Source organism: Lingula anatina, chromosome 4 (assembly GCF_051362555.1).
Source record: "Lingula anatina isolate TDL-2025a chromosome 4, LinAna3.0, whole genome shotgun sequence".
NCBI lineage: Eukaryota > Metazoa > Brachiopoda > Lingulata > Lingulida > Lingulidae > Lingula > Lingula anatina.
Genome location: NC_141770.1, coordinates 22573926 through 22594116, shown reverse-complemented (window position 1 = coordinate 22594116; position 20191 = coordinate 22573926). Strand labels below are relative to the sequence as shown.

The 20191-nt window shown below is 36.1% G+C and overlaps 2 protein-coding genes across 5 annotated transcripts; one reads left to right on the top strand and one right to left on the bottom strand.

Annotated features, from left to right (window-relative positions):
• Positions 1-41: 41 nt before the first annotated feature.
• LOC106163631 (pseudouridylate synthase RPUSD2) lies at positions 42-8769 on the top strand. The gene is made up of 11 exons (XM_087011818.1): positions 42-350; positions 813-933; positions 1429-1550; positions 1895-1995; positions 3254-3420; positions 3993-4134; positions 4864-5000; positions 5687-5740; positions 6147-6238; positions 6563-7123; positions 7495-8769. Exons 1-11 carry the CDS (start codon positions 129-131, stop codon positions 7570-7572), a joined length of 1797 nt encoding a protein of 598 aa, XP_086867944.1. The 5' UTR covers positions 42-128; the 3' UTR covers positions 7573-8769.
• Positions 8663-19270, bottom strand: LOC106163647 (uncharacterized). 4 transcript variants are annotated; one of them, XM_087011814.1, is made up of 10 exons: positions 19132-19270; positions 17265-18351; positions 15926-16078; positions 14608-14877; positions 13676-13827; positions 12928-13136; positions 12071-12163; positions 11575-11811; positions 11013-11122; positions 8663-10472 (listed from the first exon to the last, which is right to left on the bottom strand). In XM_087011814.1, the coding sequence occupies exons 2-9, from the start codon at positions 18340-18342 to the stop codon at positions 11056-11058; spliced, it is 2259 nt and encodes a 752-aa protein (XP_086867940.1). In that variant the 5' UTR covers positions 18343-18351; positions 19132-19270; the 3' UTR covers positions 8663-10472; positions 11013-11055. The 4 variants fall into 4 exon arrangements, with proteins under 4 accessions (XP_086867940.1, XP_013396758.2, XP_086867942.1 ...); XM_013541304.2 differs by lacking the exon at positions 11013-11122; XM_087011816.1 differs by lacking the exon at positions 15926-16078.
• Positions 19271-20191: the final 921 nt, after the last annotated feature.

The following is a 20191-nucleotide window of genomic DNA, read 5'->3' as shown; positions in this document are numbered from 1 at the left end:
CTTTATGTCGTGAACTGGAGCTCTTTAGTAAAAGAAGAATAGAAATTAGGATCCGCATACAATACAAGCTGGAACCTGGGCTCGCATTTTGGAAACGGAATTTTATTATATCGAATGCAAGTGTTTAAATGTTTGGCTCACGATTTATTAAAAAATTAATCAGCTTTTCACGATCTTTCTTACCAGAAATTAATCGCAAGGGTATGGAAGAAGCAAGAAAAATTGCAGCAAGTCTAGTCGATTCTCCCGAAGACAAGATGCAGTCAACAACCTCGGCTCCACGTGAGTCGCCCGGTGAAATGCCTCCTGTAACAGATGCAAAACCCCTGTCCAAAAAAGCCATGAAAAAGGTAAGGTAAAAAAAATATTGTTAGGAAGAAATCAAGCTTACAAACTGCAGTTCTAAGTTTTAACTTTGGTTTGTACATTTTATAATATTTTGACATCTTAATATCTCTCCAATCTCCATACAAAATGTAGGTGTATATCAGAAAATTTTTCAAACTGATCAGAAAATTATTATACTTATATCTTCTGAAAGGTAATACAAAAAACAGATGAATTCTTTTGGAATTTTTAAAATATTCCTACAAGCAACAAAGATATTGAAGTTTTTTAACTGCAAAAATTGTGATATACCTTTATAATTAAAATAAATCACTACTAGTAACATTTTGATAAAGAAGGAGGTAGTACCAATTTTAAACACTGATCAGTTGAAAGGATTTTGTTCATTCATGATATGTCCATTTACTAGTACTTGAAATCTGATTTTATCAGTAATAAGGTTGTAATATAATTTGTTATTTCAGAAATTAAGACGAGAAAAATATAAGGAGAAAGAGAGAGAGAAGAAGAAAAATAAACCACCCAAAGAACAAACTTGCTTTACGGACACTACTCTGGCTGAAACTGAATATTATTTTGAGAATGGTAAAGATGAGAATAAAGTTTCAATGATGCAGCAGTGTTGTTTTTGTAATGCAATATGGTACAATGATTGATAAGGAACTGGTAATATTACTTGTACATGTCTATGGATATCAAGACAGCATTTAAGATTTTTAGATTTAGATTTAAGTTTTTTAAGTTGAGGAACCTGGGCTAGCAGTCCTGTAAAAAAGGTCATGATCTAATGATTTTCTTGTATATTTTATAACATTTTAAATGCACATTGAATCGAAGCCACAAAACCTATTTAATGTGCTTCCCATATACTGTAAATATTTTGATAGTAACCCCTAAAAAATTGCTTCCAAAATTTTTGAAAACTTTATTGGATACAGAAAATAGTTTTGGTCAGTAACTTAAATGCTGAATGTAAAAAATCTTAGTTTCATTGTTGTGCTTGAAGTTAATAGGCATTATTAGTATTATTGTATAGCACTTATTAGTATTAGTATTATTGCAATACTTTATTTTGTATAGGCTTACGTAAGTTGTATCCATACTACTACACCTTTAACACCTGGAGCAAAGAGAGATGGTATGGAAGAAGACTTGTGGATGTATTCGCTGAAGAATTCAACCACTATAGTAATGATGATGTGGTCAGTTTACATGAATTGTCATAAGTAACCTTAACTTTAGTTTGCGATATTGATGATAGGCTAATGTCAGGTATTTGTACAACTTACAGTTTCACTGTCTTTAAAAAAGGTGAAAAATAAGTAATTGGGTGGCTTTTAATGATTTTTGCTTGTGACCTGACGTGATTAAACAGGGCTTAAGAAAGTCGGTTGTATTGATTGTCACCTTGTTTGTTGATTTGGACAAAGTTTCTACTTACTTCTAAGCTAAAACAAATACTCTGGCATGGATGTTGGAAAGGTGGTTTGTTTGAAGAAGTTAATAAATGAAAACTTTATTTATTCATTTATTTAATTATTTTTAGTTGAAGGCAATTGAGAGTGGCAAGTTGTGTGTCAATGACAAACCAGCCAGTGTGGACTATGTATTCAAACCAAATGACAGACTTAATCACACCTTGCACAGGTAAGTAACTGTTTCAGCTCCCTTAAAGAAACAATGGCTTGAAACCTGGGAAGGAAAGTCAAATAAAGGGCACATCAGTATAATTTACTACTTTGTGCTGACTGCGCTCAAGACTTACACTCACTGTTGATTTCCACATTTGAACTGTGGACTATTGTCTTTCAATCAGTGTGCAGAGTTTCTATCTCTGTTTACAAAAAGGAACACTTCTGAAATTCTCATCATGCACAGACAGTGCTGCACACTGACTTTGTTGTAAAACCATGCATTGTTTAAAGTATAAGACTGCAGTTTGTAATGGTATGTTGTAACAGTGAAAAGTGTAATAAATAAATACATAAAAATATGTTTAATTTAAAATGAAATTAAATTATGGTAATGGTAGCTTAGACTACCTATTGTTGAGAACATATTTGTTAGACTACCTATTGTTGAGAACATATTTGTTGATAACAAAATCTATTAATTTCAAGTAATGTAATGTCGACAACCCTGAATAAATAGCATAAGACAATACAGTAAATGCACATGTTTAAATGTCATTTAATTGTGGCTAGCCTAGAATAAATTTCATTGGTATGGTAATGGTAGCTTAGACTACCTATTGTTGAGAACATATTTGTTAGACTACCTATTGTTGAGAACATATTTGTTTCTATCTCTGTTTACAAAAAGGAACACTTCTGAAATTCTCATCATGCACAGACAGTGCTGCACACTGACTTTGTTGTAAAACCATGCATTGTTTAAAGTATAAGACTGCAGTTTGTAATGGTATGTTGTAACAGTGAAAAGTGTAATAAATAAATACATAAAAATATGTTTAATTTAAAATGAAATTAAATTATGGTAATGGTAGCTTAGACTACCTATTGTTGAGAACATATTTGTTAGACTACCTATTGTTGAGAACATATTTGTTGATAACAAAATCTATTAATTTCAAGTAATGTAATGTCGACAACCCTGAATAAATAGCATAAGACAATACAGTAAATGCACATGTTTAAATGTCATTTAATTGTGGCTAGCCTAGAATAAATTTCATTGGTATGGTAATGGTAGCTTAGACTACCTATTGTTGAGAACATATTTGTTAGACTACCTATTGTTGAGAACATATTTGTTGATAACAAAATCTATTAATTTCAAGTAATGTAATGTCGACAACCCTGAATAAATAGCATAAGACAATACAGTAAATGCACATGTTTAAATGTCATTTAATTGTGGCTAGCCTAGAATAAATTTCATTTAGGCATGAGAAACCAGTATGCGCAGACCCCATTCAGATTGTGGCTGAGACGGGGGACTTTGTGGCTGTCAATAAACCCAGTTCCATACCCATCCATCCCTGTGGCCAGTACAGACACAACTCTTTGTTCTACATTCTTGGGAAGGAATATGGATACACACAACTCCGGAGTAAGAGCAAATGTTCTGATTAATCCAGAAGTGTGATGTCACATAACTCATGAGGGAGAAGTAAATCTAATACTGGACTTGAGAAGTAATAAATAAAGTTAAAAGCAAAAAGCAGAGGTTGAGATGGACACCACCAATCTTCAACAGGTCTGGCAGCCAGATATCAACTGTTAAGTGACCAGCCCTGTGGGGCAATCATCATTTTTCTGTTGAATAGCAGTGATACTTGCTCCGATGTCAAACTGTTGTTTTATCACTTCAGAAGTCTAGTATTATTGAATCCTTTTATGTGAACTTAGGATTAAGTAAGGTTTATAAGTATGGGAAAAAACCCACAATTTTGATATCATATATCTATTCATCATTTTATTGTGGAAATTAAGACAGAAATCTACATTAGTGATGTGTGTTTTGTAGGAAATTGTAGTGTGTAGTGTGTTTATTACTGCTCCAGACATGTTTAGCTGTATCCCTCCTTTATGGGTGAGGCTTTGAACTTTTTGAACAGCCACCAGAAGTCACTATTCTACACACATGTATTCTGGTGATCATTATTTATTTTATCATTTCAGCAACGTATCGGTTAGATCGGCTCACCTCTGGACTGGTCATCTTTGCCAAGAATCACACAATGACCAACACAGTGTCCCAGCTGGTGGCCAACAGAGAAGTAGAGAAGGAATACGTGTGTAGAGTGGACGGAGAATTTCCTAGGTGGGATATTTGTGATATTTTCCCTATTGGGCAGCCTTAATTCTTAGCCACTCCTATAGAGGAGCACAAGTGCTGGAAAACATTGGTGAAAATTGTATTTAAGTCTGTGTCTGGGTTTGGAACCTTAGACAGAATCCTTTTATCTGTGTGTTTATTGCTAGGCAGTTGCCAAGATTCCATTCATTTCCAAATGGACTCAAGACTTTGAAATTTCAAGTATAGCAATCAGGTGATTTTCAACTTGTACTGGATTCTCTTTACTTCTCATCCCATTTCATGCATGACCATGCTGACAAGCATGAAATTGAGAAAGTTCACCTGTATACTGTGAAATAATCCTCATAGGCCATTCTTCTACTGCTGTTATCTAGTAGTATACTGTACGTTCCCCATAATATTGTAACGTGAGTTGTCATTTATCTCGATAAAATCTAGTGCAACAGATTTTTTCACTGGTAAAAGCAGGAAGTGTATGGACATTTACTGACTGGAATGAGCATGTAACTTGTAAAAAATGTTTTACACCCAAAGTGTCTTCGTTGTGCTAAGTATACCATGATCAAATTTCCCTATAATTTTTGAAATATTTGTAAACATGCCATTTTGGAAGTAAAATAGAATTTATTATATTTCTATGAGATGTTTACAATGTATTTATTGTGAAATATGGATCTCATGCGAAGAGATGTTATCCCTTTAATCATTAAACATTTGTATGGACACTTACAGTGGAGAGATAGTGTGTGCCCAGCCCCTGGGGATACTGTCATACAAGGTGGGATTGTACAAGGTGGACCCAAACGGGAAGGAGAGCAAAACCACCTTCCAGAGGATGAGTTACAATGGCAAAACAAGTGTGGTGAAATGTGAGTACATCATAAGTACAGTCTGTGCCCTATAATTTATTGGTCTGCTATTGATTCTTCAAGCCGTCATGGTTTCATACTTACAATCTTCTGGCAGAAATGGTGACCACTGCACATACAAAATTTAGCTGACCAGGTTTTAATTCTATGGCTTGAGTTAACCCTGCAGACTGAAAGGTACTCTGGAAAATAGTGCATGGATGTAGTGTTATCACCTTTTCTCTTTTTGTCTATCCTGAAATCTGTCAATGCAAGTGTGTTTGCTGCATTTTGATATGTTCATAACTCATCCTGTTCAATAATTTTTTACATTATAGATATTTATAAAGAAAAGGTTCATGGATTCCCTATAGGTGATAAATATGCATACACTTAGACCCCATTCCCATAGATGTTAGATCGATCTATCCCTGTGGGGAGTCTCACTATATTACTGTCAGCTTAGCTGGCTTAAGCATCTGTCCCGCCTACTAAAAGCTGTAAGGGGGTAATTAACTATGGTGCGCGCTTGGCTGACTGCAATTTAGCATGAACCCCCAGGGAGTTAGGTCAATCTAAATCTAAATCTCTGGATCGATCTAAATCTCTGGGAATGCACCCTTAGTGACAAACAGCATTAAAACTGTTTTCCATCACACAGAAACACCTTGTTTAAAATGCAGTTAACTTTATTTTGATGTCAACAGGCCGTCCTCACACTGGAAGAACCCACCAGATCAGAGTTCACCTGCAGTACCTGGGTGAGTTGAACTCTGGAAGATTTTCTTCTACATAGAGTTTTGTTTTTTTATGGCATAATTTGTATTTTTCTAAGATGCCCATTTTTATATTTAAAAAAATGGTGACAAAAGGGAATAAACAGAAATCCTCTTTAAGATGTAGAAGATTATTTGTTATTCCAATATTTACCTTTTACCATGGATTGATGAGATACCTTTTAATTTGCATAACGGTGGAATTGTAATTATTTCTTTTTCTAGAGCTTATGTTTGAAATGGAAGTCACTATGTTTCAGCCTAATTTTTCAGCCTTATTATAATGTCATATTTATCTTAGTTAAAAAAAACTGGATTAATAAAAACTTTAATTTCAGTACATTTTACTTATCAAGATCAGCCATATTCTCATGGTAATTCTCATTCTTAGGCTACCCCATAACAAATGACTATGCATACAATGGAGCAGTGTGGGGTCCACATAAAGGCAAGGGGGGAGACTGGGGGAAATCTGAAGAACAGGTATGCCAGAGAAACAGATATAGATTAATGGGATAATAAGTCTTCATATGAGATCTATATTTCACAATAAAAACATTGTGAATAACTCATAGAAATATAATATATTCTGTTTTACCACAAAAATGGCAGTTATAGCTATTATTCTGAGCTTGTCTTTAGACCACGTGACCTCCATTGATTTATTAAAAAAATTTTAAGTGTGAAACCAGAAAGTGCAAGTATACTAATTCCTGTTGCAGTTATGTGAGTATTCTCTTATTCTGTTGAATGGGTAAGCTTACTCTCCTTTACATCACATTTTCTTTTTTTTTTTTTTCAAAACAGCTTATCAATGATCTCATGAAGAAGCATGCCCGCTCCAACTTCATTGTTGACAACCATAATACAGAAAACATTTTTGAAGAGGATAAAAATGGAAACATAGACAGAGGGACTTTGGATGAGCAAGAGGACAGGAATAGTGACTGTAATAAAGCTTCTGCAAATACAGAGGGGGAGAAGAAATATGCAGTAAATAATTCAGCCACACAAAGCCAAGGTCAAATATTTCCTCAGGGTGAAGGTCATGCATTTTGTGACCCTAAAGACTCGGAACTTAGTGCAAGTTTATCTGCAGATTCCAGAGAACCACCTCAGAAAAAGAGAAAAACTGAGGTGGAATTAGACACACCCCAGACTGCAATTAGTGATGAAATTATAAAAAAATTGACATCGGGTTCTGAAGCATCCAGTGTTTCTGATGACAAAAGAACAGCTGTTTTAAGACCAGCTTTTGACCCTGCTAAATTGGTTGTCGATCCCAACTGTACTGACTGTAAAATAAAGACCAGGGACCCCAGACCCGGGCCAGAACTGGTCATGTATCTTCACGCACTCAGATACAAGGTGAGAAAAATATAAGTATACACCACCCTCAAAAGAAAATTTAATAAGTGATCGGATATTGAATTGTTTTTTTTTTTTTTTTTTTTTTTTTTGCCTATTATGAAATTGTGCAAATGAGGTGTAGCGAATGTGCTTGGTCAGCACACCTATCGAAATACTGACCACATACTGACTATTTTGTTCTTACAATTAACCACCACCACTGACGTGATACTTTATAAATTAAAGAATTCAAATAAATAAAGGAACATGAAGTTAACATATGGTGTTTTTTGCAAGGCAGCTGCTCACTTTGTCATGTATCTTAATAATTGAACCACCAATGACTGCAAGTAGACTATAACATAATCTTTGGTATTATAATTTTTTAGGCAGGATCATTGTTCGACTTTAGTACAGAATTACCTGCGTGGGCAGCCGAGGACTGGAAAGAACCTGATGACATTTGACCACTGGTCAGGGGTGGAGAAATCAGAGGTTATCAGCTTTATTAGATATTTGAATAACAGGAAGGTGGTTCATTATATGCGGTGACTGTGCGACACCTGTGGATGCCCCACAAATGGTCAGAATATTGAGTCGGACAGAAAACATGGACTGAACTGGATGTGTAATTGAGATGACCAGTGAAGAAGAGAAATTGTCAGAACAGGCTATAAGTGGACACAATATTTGGTGATGTTTTAGTGATAGTAATCACTTACTTTGGAACAAAATTGTAGTGAAATGGTTACATTTCACTCTTGTCACAAGAGCAGCATTGGGCTGAATGCATACAGGTTGTTGTGTGTTGGTACATGTAGACCTGTGAAAGATTCCCACACAGGGTAGTATTTGGAGGAATGACCCGGTTATAAATGGTGGGTATTCACCAAAGTTTTGTTCCAAATAAAGTGATTACTGTCACTAAAACATCAGCAAATTCAATTCCTTGGAACCAAGAACAATCTTATTGATAATGTGGGCAGTAGTAGAAGACAGCAGCATATTGGTTCTTTTGATGTGGCAAGACGAGATTAGGAATCCCTTGATAAAATCAATCAAATAATTCCCCCCCAACATAGGTAAAGTTCCTTTTTACCAGGCAGACCTAGATTGGAAATCCCGCGATAAAGCCACTCAAATAAATCCACCTTACAGTGGGCAAAGCCTACTACATTGTGGACAAGACACTTTTATTTATATTCTTTAAATTTTATTTGTAATTTCAAGTTAATTACAACCAGAGGAGCTTGACGTCATGCCAAGTTTTCTTTCAGGCAACATATGCTCTAGAAGTAAATGGGTAGCGATTTGTTTGTGGTGAGATTTAATTAGTGGATTGCGTTTTGGTCTCGAGATTGTTTGGCTTCTCAAGCACAATTTGTTGAAGAAATAATTATGTTGTCACATGTGCATCTTATTAATAAACAGGACCATGTGGGGCAGTTAGGCAGGATTTCTTAAATCACGTTTTTCATCAGATTAAAGAGCTTATTGTTAATAATTCCTTTTTTATGTCAATTTTATCAGGAGTCAAGAGATAACAGTGGAGAAACATACAGAAAATAAAGTTTATTGGCAATGATATAACAAAAAATATATATAGCAATGTTTTGTAACAATTTTACAATAATGAACATCTAATAAACATGCAAGAAATGTAATATGAATATTTTTGTGGTTTTATTAATGTATAACATGCTAGTATAAAAAGAATAATTTCAAGTACTAGTATATATGTGCAAAATAAATATTTTTTTTTCCCTTTTCCACGTAAGTGAAAAATGGGACTATAAAAATCTTAAACTAAGTTCCATCTTTTAAGCCTACTTTCAGCTGAAAGCCCAATATTTGCGTAAGAGTGTAGCATGTAGGGGAAATAACTAAATAAGTTCATGAGAATTGATCATTATCACCCAAACTCCAGTAATTGGAGTTAGGGTGATAATGTAATTGGCCCTAAATTAGCCACATAATCATAGACGTAGTCAAAACAAGATCATTATTAAATGTTAATCAAGGTTATTTACTATAAATTCATTTGCAATGTATCATCAGTTGACTATAATATCTGTTACAAACATGATCTTATTACATGGCATCATTTTTGAAGCAACATGAACCTGGAGCTTCATAATTGCTTTTCAATAATAGTATGAAGAAATCCACGAGATTCAAGAAAATGGGACTGGCAGCAGGTCCTTATAGACAGGCTACAATGGAAAATTAGTAAATGCCTTTGGTTAAGTTGCTGTTACTTTACATGTACAATGATTTTTTTGGCAAAGTATCAGTAGTTTACAACTATTATTGTAACAGAAATAATTTAGCATGATGTGGAGAAGAGTGGGTAGAAACAAGGAGTCTGTTATAACTCCTTGGTAGAAATGACCTTACAATGGGGGTTCTTGGGAGTCCTAAGGAATGAAAACTGCCAAGAAAAATATATATACCTATTACCAGTTAATTTTTTTTTCTATAACCATGCCTGTACAATGCCATGTGTACTAGGAGTTCACATTATTTTTAATATGTAACACCATCGTGCAGATTAAATTGAACATACTTATATCTTGATCTAAATAACATGACCAAGAAGTTGGTTTCACAAAATAACTCCAGTCCGAAAATAAATCTAAACTTAGGTGCTAGATAACCTCACAGTAAGTGAAAATTATCAAACACTAGTCCAAAAAATTAAAAAAACCATTAGCTTATGGCCAATATGCAAGAGAGGCATGAAACATACTGAAGCAATTAAAACAGAGGCAAGCACACTCCTCTTGTAATAAGTGGACCACACGTGCAATAATCCTTTTATTCGAAGAGCCAATCAATTATCAGTCCCGTGCAGTAAATCTGTTAATGAATAATTATTTCAGATACTGGTAATTAAAGTAGGTTCAAATTGGTAATTGAAGTATTTCCCTGACACTGAAGCCAGCCTAAGATTTGTCTGTACACACTCACCTGCTGGCTCCCTTCACCTGGCAATATAGTTGAAAGACTTCTGAAAACCTTCATTATTGGTGTGAACATTAACGTCAAGAACATGAGATAATGACTGGTCAAGTCCTATAAAAAAGTCAATCTTCATCAAGGAAATCAGCCAAATTTCAGAGAGGATCTCAGTTAGAATGCAGCCCGAGTTGTGTCAGTGATCTCTTGTTGTTATTTAAGGCACACAACAAGTGAATAAGTAAGACCTTTACAAAGCAAAAAAATTTCCAAGAAAATTCATTTCTTTGCTATATGAAACTTCATTGTGCAATGCATGCCTCCAACTGTCAAATGGCTAGGGTAGAGGGACAGTAGGAAGTGGGCTTTCTACTTGTCTGCATCTTCAACTGTTCCCAGGACCTGTAACCTGAAGTGCAAGCATTCTCATTATTAAAGTTGTTAATTAAGTGTTAAGCCATAACCTTGAAATGTTTCTTGGACACTTTGTAAGATTTTCTATCTTGATTAAAAACGGTGATAATCGTCAGACCAGTGCCATATTGTGCCAAATTTTGATTATTATTTCTATTATTTTCATTATACCCCCAACTGGCTAATAGCTTCAAGCATATACCCAGTATGCTAATAATTAGAACTTATGTTTTTCTGATCTACATCTTTTTTTTTTTTATTCAGCCTTAATCTGCATGGACAAGAATTGTCAATGTCACTACCTAATGAAGATACAAGACATGGTCTTGTTGAAGCAGTTTCAGAAATATTGTACAAAATTGGTCAATTCATAACATTTTCACCCTTTATGACCCCTTAAGAGATTTGTCTGTTCAGAGTTTTGCTTGGTGCATTACTTTGAATGGCAAATGCTGCATGTATCATAACTCAATAAGACGATTAAATAGTGTGGTATGAAAAATTATAACTCTGAGATGTTACATGTTCATCTCACCTTAGCATTGCAAGCTTCAGACATCTGTCTCCGTCTGACTGCTTTATTCCATGTACACATCACTAATAGTCACTTTTCTAAGAACCCCCATTGTATTGCATGTACTGACCCTATATAAACCATTAGCATATATATATATATATTTCTAAAGTATTCTATTGTATAGAGACCACAATAAAGAAGGGCCTTCCCATATCATAACTCAATAAGACGATTAAATAGTGTGGTATGAAACATGCTTAACATTCTTTAGTGTTTTACTTGCATGACTTGTACTTTTTTGTTTGAACATCTAATGAAATTAAGTCTGGACCTAAGAACTGCCTCTCATGTCTATGATTTATTTCACATCAACAATCCTCCTCTCTCTCTTTCTCTGTGATATCAGCATGCTGGAGAAAAAAATGACAAGCACTTGAAGCCTTTTCTCCAACAATTGCACCATGCACATTAGTTCAAGTTGAAACCGACCCCTTTAAAAAGTATATCCCCTTTAAAATAATCCAAATAAGGTGTCAGTGATATAGCATAATAATATAATTTTGTGAAAAATTCAACTTGCCTTAGAACAGGGTCCTCCATCATTTCCAGTTTATCCCTCAGAACCTTCAGGTCATCGGCACACTGGGTCAATTCCTGGTCAGTCGCGTTGAGGTCAGTGTCCGAGTCGGACATACTGACCGCAGAGTAGAGGTCGACCAATTCAGAGTGTTTTTCGTTTGCCTCTATCACCATGGTTTCAAAGCGTTTTTTAAAGTTACTAGCATCTGGCACCTTGCCTTCCTGGATGTCATAGTATCTGTAAACGACCAACAAAAAAAAAAGATCTGAATTTCTTATTTATGAATTGGTATACCAAACAAAATTCTGGAAATTCTAGAGATGGGGTTGGCAAATTATTATTTTCTTATAATTATTACATGACTTTGAAAAAATAATCTTAAAAAAATTGAGCAAATACGCATTCCTTAGAAAAGACCAGCTTTCAAACATCATGCACTTTTGATGTCTTTATATATATATATATATATAAAGATATATAAAATAATTTTTCTCACAGTCGTAATCTTCTTTCTAAGTGTCTTGATATCCACTCATAGTCATCTGACTCTTCTGAATCCCAGAACCTCCACAAATATTGATAGAAAAATCTAGAAAAGAATTCCATAATATATATATATATATTTGTGCATCCTCGAAGGTGAAGCATATTTCAAGCCCACTCCCATTACCAGCATACCATTTCTACATGAAGATGATTTTCGTGTAACAAGGAGTGAAAAATGAGAGTTTAAAAAATGAGAGTTCATCACTTTCTCAGAGGCCTGGGGCATGATTGTAAGAAACAACTTAAAATAGTTTCAGAGCACTTTCCTTAAAATGCCTAGAAGACGTTACTTTCCACATTAAAAGGTAAGAAACCAATTTTCAGTGGCACTGTGATTTTAACTTGATATTAAAATAATAACCATGGTCGATACAATATTTCCCAATAGACAATATAATACCAATGATTCACATATTTGGACTGAAATGGTGTCTTTTTTCTGGTCCTGCCATTGCCAGATTACAGCAATTATATTTTTTTAAATTATTAGAAAGATTATAAGAATGACAGTGAACTTGTTTGTGCTAGCGGTTTTCAAATAATGTGTAATACATGTCAAGAAAAAATATATACATACAGCAAATGTTTGCTCTCTCTCTCTTTCTCTCTCACACACACACACACACACACACACACAACTAATTAATAGTACATACCTGGCACTGTCACTGGCTTAATATAATTAGCTACTGGTTCCAGTTAATTGATTCCCTCATCTTATTGATTCCCTCATTTTTGATGGGATAGATCTCCTAAAGTGACACACACACACACACACACACACACACACTATCTAGCAGTATATACCTGGCACTGTCTATGGCTTTAGCTATGGGTTCCAGGTAATTGAGCCCCTCGTCTTTGATGGGATAGATCTCGTACAGTGGCACCACGTTCATCATGTCCATCCGGAGCCAGGTGTAGAACTCACACTGGGTCATCTTGGGGTTGGTACAGGTAAACGGTCGGACCAGATGGACCTTGGCAAACTCTTTGTCCAAGTAGATTTTCCGAACCTGAAAACCATAAGTATATGGTGTAATAGAGTTTTCATTGCCCCAGCTTGTGTATAGTGAAAAAAACTTAATTAAAAAAAGATAATTAAAAATAATGTTATGACTTTTAAAAATCTACAGAGTCATGTTTGTGATACACACGACTTGTTACAGTATCTCAAAAGAGGCTAAATGAATTATGGTTTTCTCTGAAAAGTAAATTAATTTAAAATGTGCAGTATACATACTTGCAGCAGCTATTAAATTTGACTCAAGTTTTTTGAAGCCATGTTTAATTGTCAGAATTTCTATCTGAAAGGATTGTTTGAAGAATAAACTTGTACCATAAGTCCCCCCCCCCTCCCTCTATACCAACACAACTTGTCATCTTTCTTTTCTGTAATGTTCCACTGGTATCTGTAACATGCCAGGATTTTCTGTTACATGCCAGAGGCAAAATTGTGATAACACTTACATGCCAGGAAGGGGAGAAAAACCACCAGGTACTCTACAGCCTTCCACTTACACGAAAAAAAAAATAACTGCAAAAGCAACATTACCGAAACAAGAACTTCAAACATTTCTTCAGAGCCTTCTTCATCCTCCTCACTGGCTATACAACTTGACCACACTGCTTTCCATGGACACGGCCACATTGCCTCCATCATGTGCTCCTGGAAAGCCTGGTGTAGGTCCTCTGGGGCACAGTCCACTAAATATAAAGATACATATGTCCGAACATTATAGGTTTAGTTATTACTAATATTGATGCAACAGGGAGAAATTTCCAGGCTTAATAGTTTATTAAAATTCTTACTCCTACCAGTGAATGCCCATTACATTTTAGAAAAATTGGTGATCTGAATGGCTAGTAAGCTGAAAAGTTTATGGGGCATGTACATGTACTGTACACGTGGAGAATTTTTTGAGTAGGTCATTAAAATCGGTGTAAAATTGGTGACTGAACCCCATGGAAATGATTACCCCTGACAGGTATTCCTATGTTACCTGAGGCACAATCATATCTCATAATTCTAGGAAATGACACGCAATGCACACTCAAGCACACACACACATACACACACACAAAAAAAAAAGCATTGCCAGGGTTTCAGTTAAGTAATATACTGAGAAAAGTAAAGGAAATAGTTTGTAAAGCATGTATCAAGCCATTTTCACCATATTCTTCTTCTGCCCACTGCCAGATCAAAAATAAAGCCCTCCCCTCCCCCATTTTATTCATGAATGTTTTTTTTACTCCTTACCTCTCCCTCAAAAATAACATTTTCAATAGTGCACTTTTGGACATTTTGAAGGACATGAAACAGTCTTCTGAGGCCCATAGTATTAATATTTTTTCTCCTTAAAATAAAGGAATGGGACTGAATAGCTCTCTTTTGTCATTTACCCGGGTAGTTACTTGTACGTCCTTGAAAATGTGCCCCTTGCTAGGCCAATATTGCCAAACGCAACCCCAATGTACCTTAATTACCTAAAATATTTTTATAAATCTTGTATCTATCTTCATATTTAAGATGGTGGAAAGTATAGAAGGGTGGTAATTTCACTTCCATGTTCTTATTTTCATCCTCAGCAACTTCATCCTCTGCTCCATCTTCTTCATCTTCTGAACTGGACATTTCCTCAGTTTGTGATTGGCTAATTTCCTGAATGCTGGGATTCGATTGGTCACTGCTTACCGACGTAAATGAGCTGGCACCACATTCTGCACAGCAACATTCACTTTCATTGTTGGTGTCATCTGAAAAAAAACGTACAATGTATAAAGAGTCAACTCTACATAACGTAAACAGTTAGTTAGAGATACTTGAAGATTCAAATAAGTAATATTTATAAGATTCAGTTAATACCAGAAAAAATATACATTATAAAAACTAATTCTTTAAGTTCAAAGGTGAAAAGCAATACATAATCAATTGAACTCCTTTCCTGTTTGCAGCAGTATAGCTACTCCCTTTTTTATTTTACTTTTTTGAATGTTAATGCAGCTTTCAATGAGCATGAGTCAAATATTTTATTCTTTCTTGTGAGGTTACTGTTACAGCAGTATTTGCCCTTCCATTTCATTAAACATTTTGCCACTTTTTCATTTAAGTGATAAGCTTAAGAAAAATAAGGATCAAGAAAATTGACCTTTTTTGGATGCAGAACTAGACATAAAAATTTGCAAATACTTGTGACATCATCATCAGCAAAATAAACACTGCAACGATATTAAAAAAAAAAAAACTCAAATTTGTAAAAGTAATCCAATGAAGCTGATTTTCTTAAGGAACCTGTCTTATTAACTTATTACCAAAAATACATGCAAGAAATCAATTACTTTTGTAAAAAAAATAATCTGATCATACTGATTTTTGAAAAGGACCCTTCTTTTTACCAATGAATAGTGCTGAATCAGTAAATTCAGGGTAAAACAATGTGTCAGGCACTGGTGGCAACAGCTACATAATAGACAGACACAGTTATCAGGATACAGACAGACACATGCAGTGTCTATATACAGAAGCACTCTGTGATAAATCTGGATTATTCCCACCTTTACTGATTATGTAAAATATTGTCTCATACATGTCGCTGTGCACAAATTTCTCTTCCAACTCTTACCATGGAGCAGTTGGGCCAACCCAGGTCCACGCAATCCCTTCAACATGCTCTTCTCTTTTATCTCTTTCATTACAAATTTTTAGGGCGATTCCCATTAAAAGCCAATCTTATTACATAATTATTAAACCTAGCATATTACTTTTCTTCAAATATATTGAATTTATGAATATGGAAACATTAACCCATTTCACTGTAGTTGGAATGATTCATCTGGCAGCGGCAATTGCTGCATGTGGATATTTCCAGTGTTTCATTATGGGAGTAGCTGACTTCACTGTCACTTATGGACGTCAGAGGTAAGGAGGGTCTCTGGTTGCGTGGTAGGCGTGCCTTGTCTGAAAAGAAAATGTGTAAATGTATGCTACCTGCGTTTGAAACTCCCTAAGATTCATATTTTCTTTGTCTACATATCCTGCAAAGTTACTTTTCTTTCCAATTCTGACCTTATAAATGATAACTAAAACTCTTAAGTATCAGGCCTACCCAACTACCAGACTCGGCACCTAAGGATCCTGAATTAACCGGTATATCGGACCACGCTACCCGTTTTCAAGGTGTGTGTCAGATCTCATTTCGGAGTATCATACCCCAGAACAAATTTTGTAGCACGACTGCGGGCTCATTCACACTCGGCTGAACAACCTTAAACTGTACTCTTACTTTAGAGTACTCTATTTTATTGTCTCTATGGGGATATATGGGGACTTTACGACATTCGGTTTGAATGTTTTAACCACTTTTGATAGGGCTTTTTTGCATTGTATTAGATTAATGTGGCAGTCTAAAGTTCATCTAGGCGGCTTTCAAAATTATGCACCCGGTTTTAAAATCATATAGCGATTTTACGACAATCGTTTACTATCCAATCAAGGTGACAGCCGAGCATGTCAGGGCTCATCCTGTCGGTGTTCTGGCTGATACTCAGAAATGCGATCTGACACACACCTTGAAAACGGGTAGTGTGGTCCGATATACCGGTTAATTCAGGATCCTTAGGTGCCGAGTCTGGTAGTTGGGTAGGCCTGAGTATACAAGTGCATGATGTTGATGTTTCCCTCAGAAATGTCAAGAAGACATTGCTAAATATTTTATATAAGAAATGGTACAAGACAACAAATCCAAACACAGTGATTGGTCGAGCAATGTCCATTTGTGGGCAGGAGGAAATTGCAAGACAAATTCCAGATTGGATACCCCAAGGTCTGTAATTCAAAAAGGGTCAACCAGGGAGGGCTAAATAGGACTATATACAAGGTTATTACAGTACCTTCCCAGATCCAAAATGAAAATTTGATAATTGCCTAAAAAGGGCTTAAGAAGTGTATTGGAAAGCTTCACATGGTTTTCTGAAAAATTTTAATACTGTACACTATGGGGCAATTATATTTTATCAAACTATTTTTCACTATATGACATAGAAAACACTTGTCATGAGTCATGGATTTATTACTAACGTAATAAATTGGTACTTAAGGACAAGAGTGACTTATCTTTTCATGTTGACTTTTATATTTTACTCACTTTGATAGTACTGCATCAGTAATGGTGACTGGTTTTCTTTGGCATCCCATGCCAGTTTCGCCTGACGGGGAGTCAAACCAGTAGGTGTGAAGTAAGGCTTTTCCTCATTTCCAACATGGCCATCTTTCACTGGTGTTTCAAAGGAATCTTGCTTTTCCTTAGCAACAGATGTTTCCATGGCAGCTGGTGTATCCTTATCCTTACACATGTCATCTTTTTCTGCAACTCGTCTAACGTCTGTACCACGCTCCTCATCTTTATACACATGGATAGTTTCAAACACTGCTTCTCCTAATGTTGCACCTGAGTGGCAGGTACTTGTTGCCTCTGTGGCTTCTTTTGCTTTTTCATCACATCTGAACTCATCTTTGGGTTTATCCATGCCCATTCTTATTTCTCTTATCTTGTCGGTAACAACATCAATCTCGTTGGTATCCACTGTTTCTTTTTTTTCTGCTTTTAACTCATTACCAACAATGTCATTAGTTTCATATCTATCACTGGTGGTCTGCATTTCAGTGGCCTTCGATCCCATAGCAGGACTTGGGCTTCTGGCCAAATCAGTATCTTTTGCCAAAGAATGAACTGAGCTTCTGTCAAGCTGAGTGTCGGACACTGTCACAGTCATTCCATCTGTATGCTGTAATGGGGTGACAGTGGTGATGACACTGCTGGTGACAGTGGTGGTGACACTGGTGGTGACATCGGTAACCACTCCTGTGGCATTGGTTCCCTTGGCACAAAGTACCTGAATGGTGTCTCCATCTGTTGAGGGCTTTTTGGGTACGGGGACTTCATCTGTAAATGTAGGTTGCTTTTCTTGGCTAGAGGCCCCATCTTTTGGTGGAATGTCCTCGACTGTTTCTCCGCTGTTAAGCATCTCCGGTTGATTAGGGAGTCCATTTGGACCAAGTGGTGCTTGGATGGTGGTTCTACCTGTATGATGTGTTCTTGGGGTATAGGTTCTATCAGGATTGTGTGAGATTTGGATGGTGGCTCCATTTGTATGGTGATCTGGTGTACTTGCAGTTCCATCTTGTTCCATAGACTTTACCACGTTTGTTGGTGTGCTGGACATTTCATGAACCTGCAAAAAGGAAAACAATCTCAGGCTAGGTTGTATCTTTAAAATCATTCTTATGCACGGGTTGGATTATTCATTTATCTTGCAAGTCTTTGTTTGGAGCTGAGTAAATTAACAACCGTAATTACAGAAAAACATGGTATCAGTGGCAGATTTAGAGGGGGGGTCAGGGGGGTCCTGACACCCCCCTTTGATTTCTGGTCCCCTCTTGAAATTAGAATTTTAACTAGCTGAATCATAGTTCTAAACCGTAACAAATGGCACCATTCGCCCTCTAAAAAACCAAAATTTTTCGGTGCTCTTCATCGGGCCCCACGCCAAGTGGGGGAGGGGGGAGGCTTTGCATCTGCGTATCCCCCCCCCCCTTCAAATAATCCGGGATTCGGCCCTGGGTATAACCCATATCAGTGTACAGTGACTTGCACTCCAAGCACTAGTAGAGCGCGGCATTTTACGGTCTACGTATACATGGGTTATACTTTGTATTTTGCGACTGTAATTCATTCAAAATTACTTAACTGATTTGAACACACATTTCACGTTATTGCAGTCTAGTGTAGAAGTATTCTATAATATCATATAAATAGTTTTATGGTGTTTTAGGTACGTTATAAAATAACAAGGTTAATGACCTTATCAAAGATACAAATGATCATTTTCCCCAACAATAGCCTCTCGTCTATCAAATGAATAGTCTAATATTTTGTTTAAAATGCCAACAATAATTATGAATACGAGTAATATTTTGATAAAAAATATTAATAAAAACGATGAGGACATTACCGTAAGGTGTTTTCTGTCCAGTTAACAGGTACTGATGAGTCCTATTGGTGTGCCGTATTTCGCCCTCGTTTGCCGCAGAATCTTGAATGCCACTGGTTTCCCGCTTTTCATATCTCGTATCACTACGCTCAGCATTAAAAGTACCTTTTATAAATCACTGAAAAATTCATCTATGCCAACAATAATTAAGTAACAGTGGAGGACATCATTAAGATACGAAGTAAATTCACGCATTCAAAAGCATTTCAGTTCATAATTTTTAATTGAAATAGAAGGACTATATTTCAGGCTCTGTGACCTATGCATCTATGACATTTGACATTTTATCAGTCATGAAAAGGAGGCTAGTTCTGGCTGTCGGTGGTGTAGTGACAACTTATCACGTCGCTGGGCATCAAACAACGTGCGAAAAATTGTCCTGAGGCTGAATTTGTGTTAAACCGAGGGGAGGGGGGGGGGGGGCGCGTAACGAGCGATGTTTATTGCTTTGAAAGGTACTCTTTACGGGAATTACCCACCAAAATGAATTGTCCTTGATAATAAAAGCAATTCCTCCTACTCGCAAATCATGGCTTGACCCGCCCATGAGCTTGGATTCGATTATTTTGTGTAATAAGAAATTCAGGGGCGGATCCTGAATTTTTTAAAGGAGGGGGGGTCCAGTTTTTTTTTTTTTTTTTTTTTTTTTTTTAGGGATTGACAAGTCTCGGATTGCGAGGCCGACCCTCACCCCTTAGCGTCAGGTTCTGGACACGCTCGCGGTCGCCGATAAAAAATTGGTGTTTTAGAGGGCAAATGGCGCCATTTGGTACGGTTTAGAACTGTGATTCAACTAGACCTTTTTATTTGTATTTTTTTTTTTTATGAGAAATCAAAAAGGGGGGTCAGGACCCCGCTGACAAATCTGCCACTGTAATTTCATGATTTAGTTGTAATGACTGACCAGTCATTTAGAATGCCATGCCTTCCAGTACATTTCAGAGGGAACTATCGACGCCAGGCACTTTTATTTGAGGAGTTGTATAGCTTTTAAGGTCTGAATTGGAAAAAAATAGTAGCT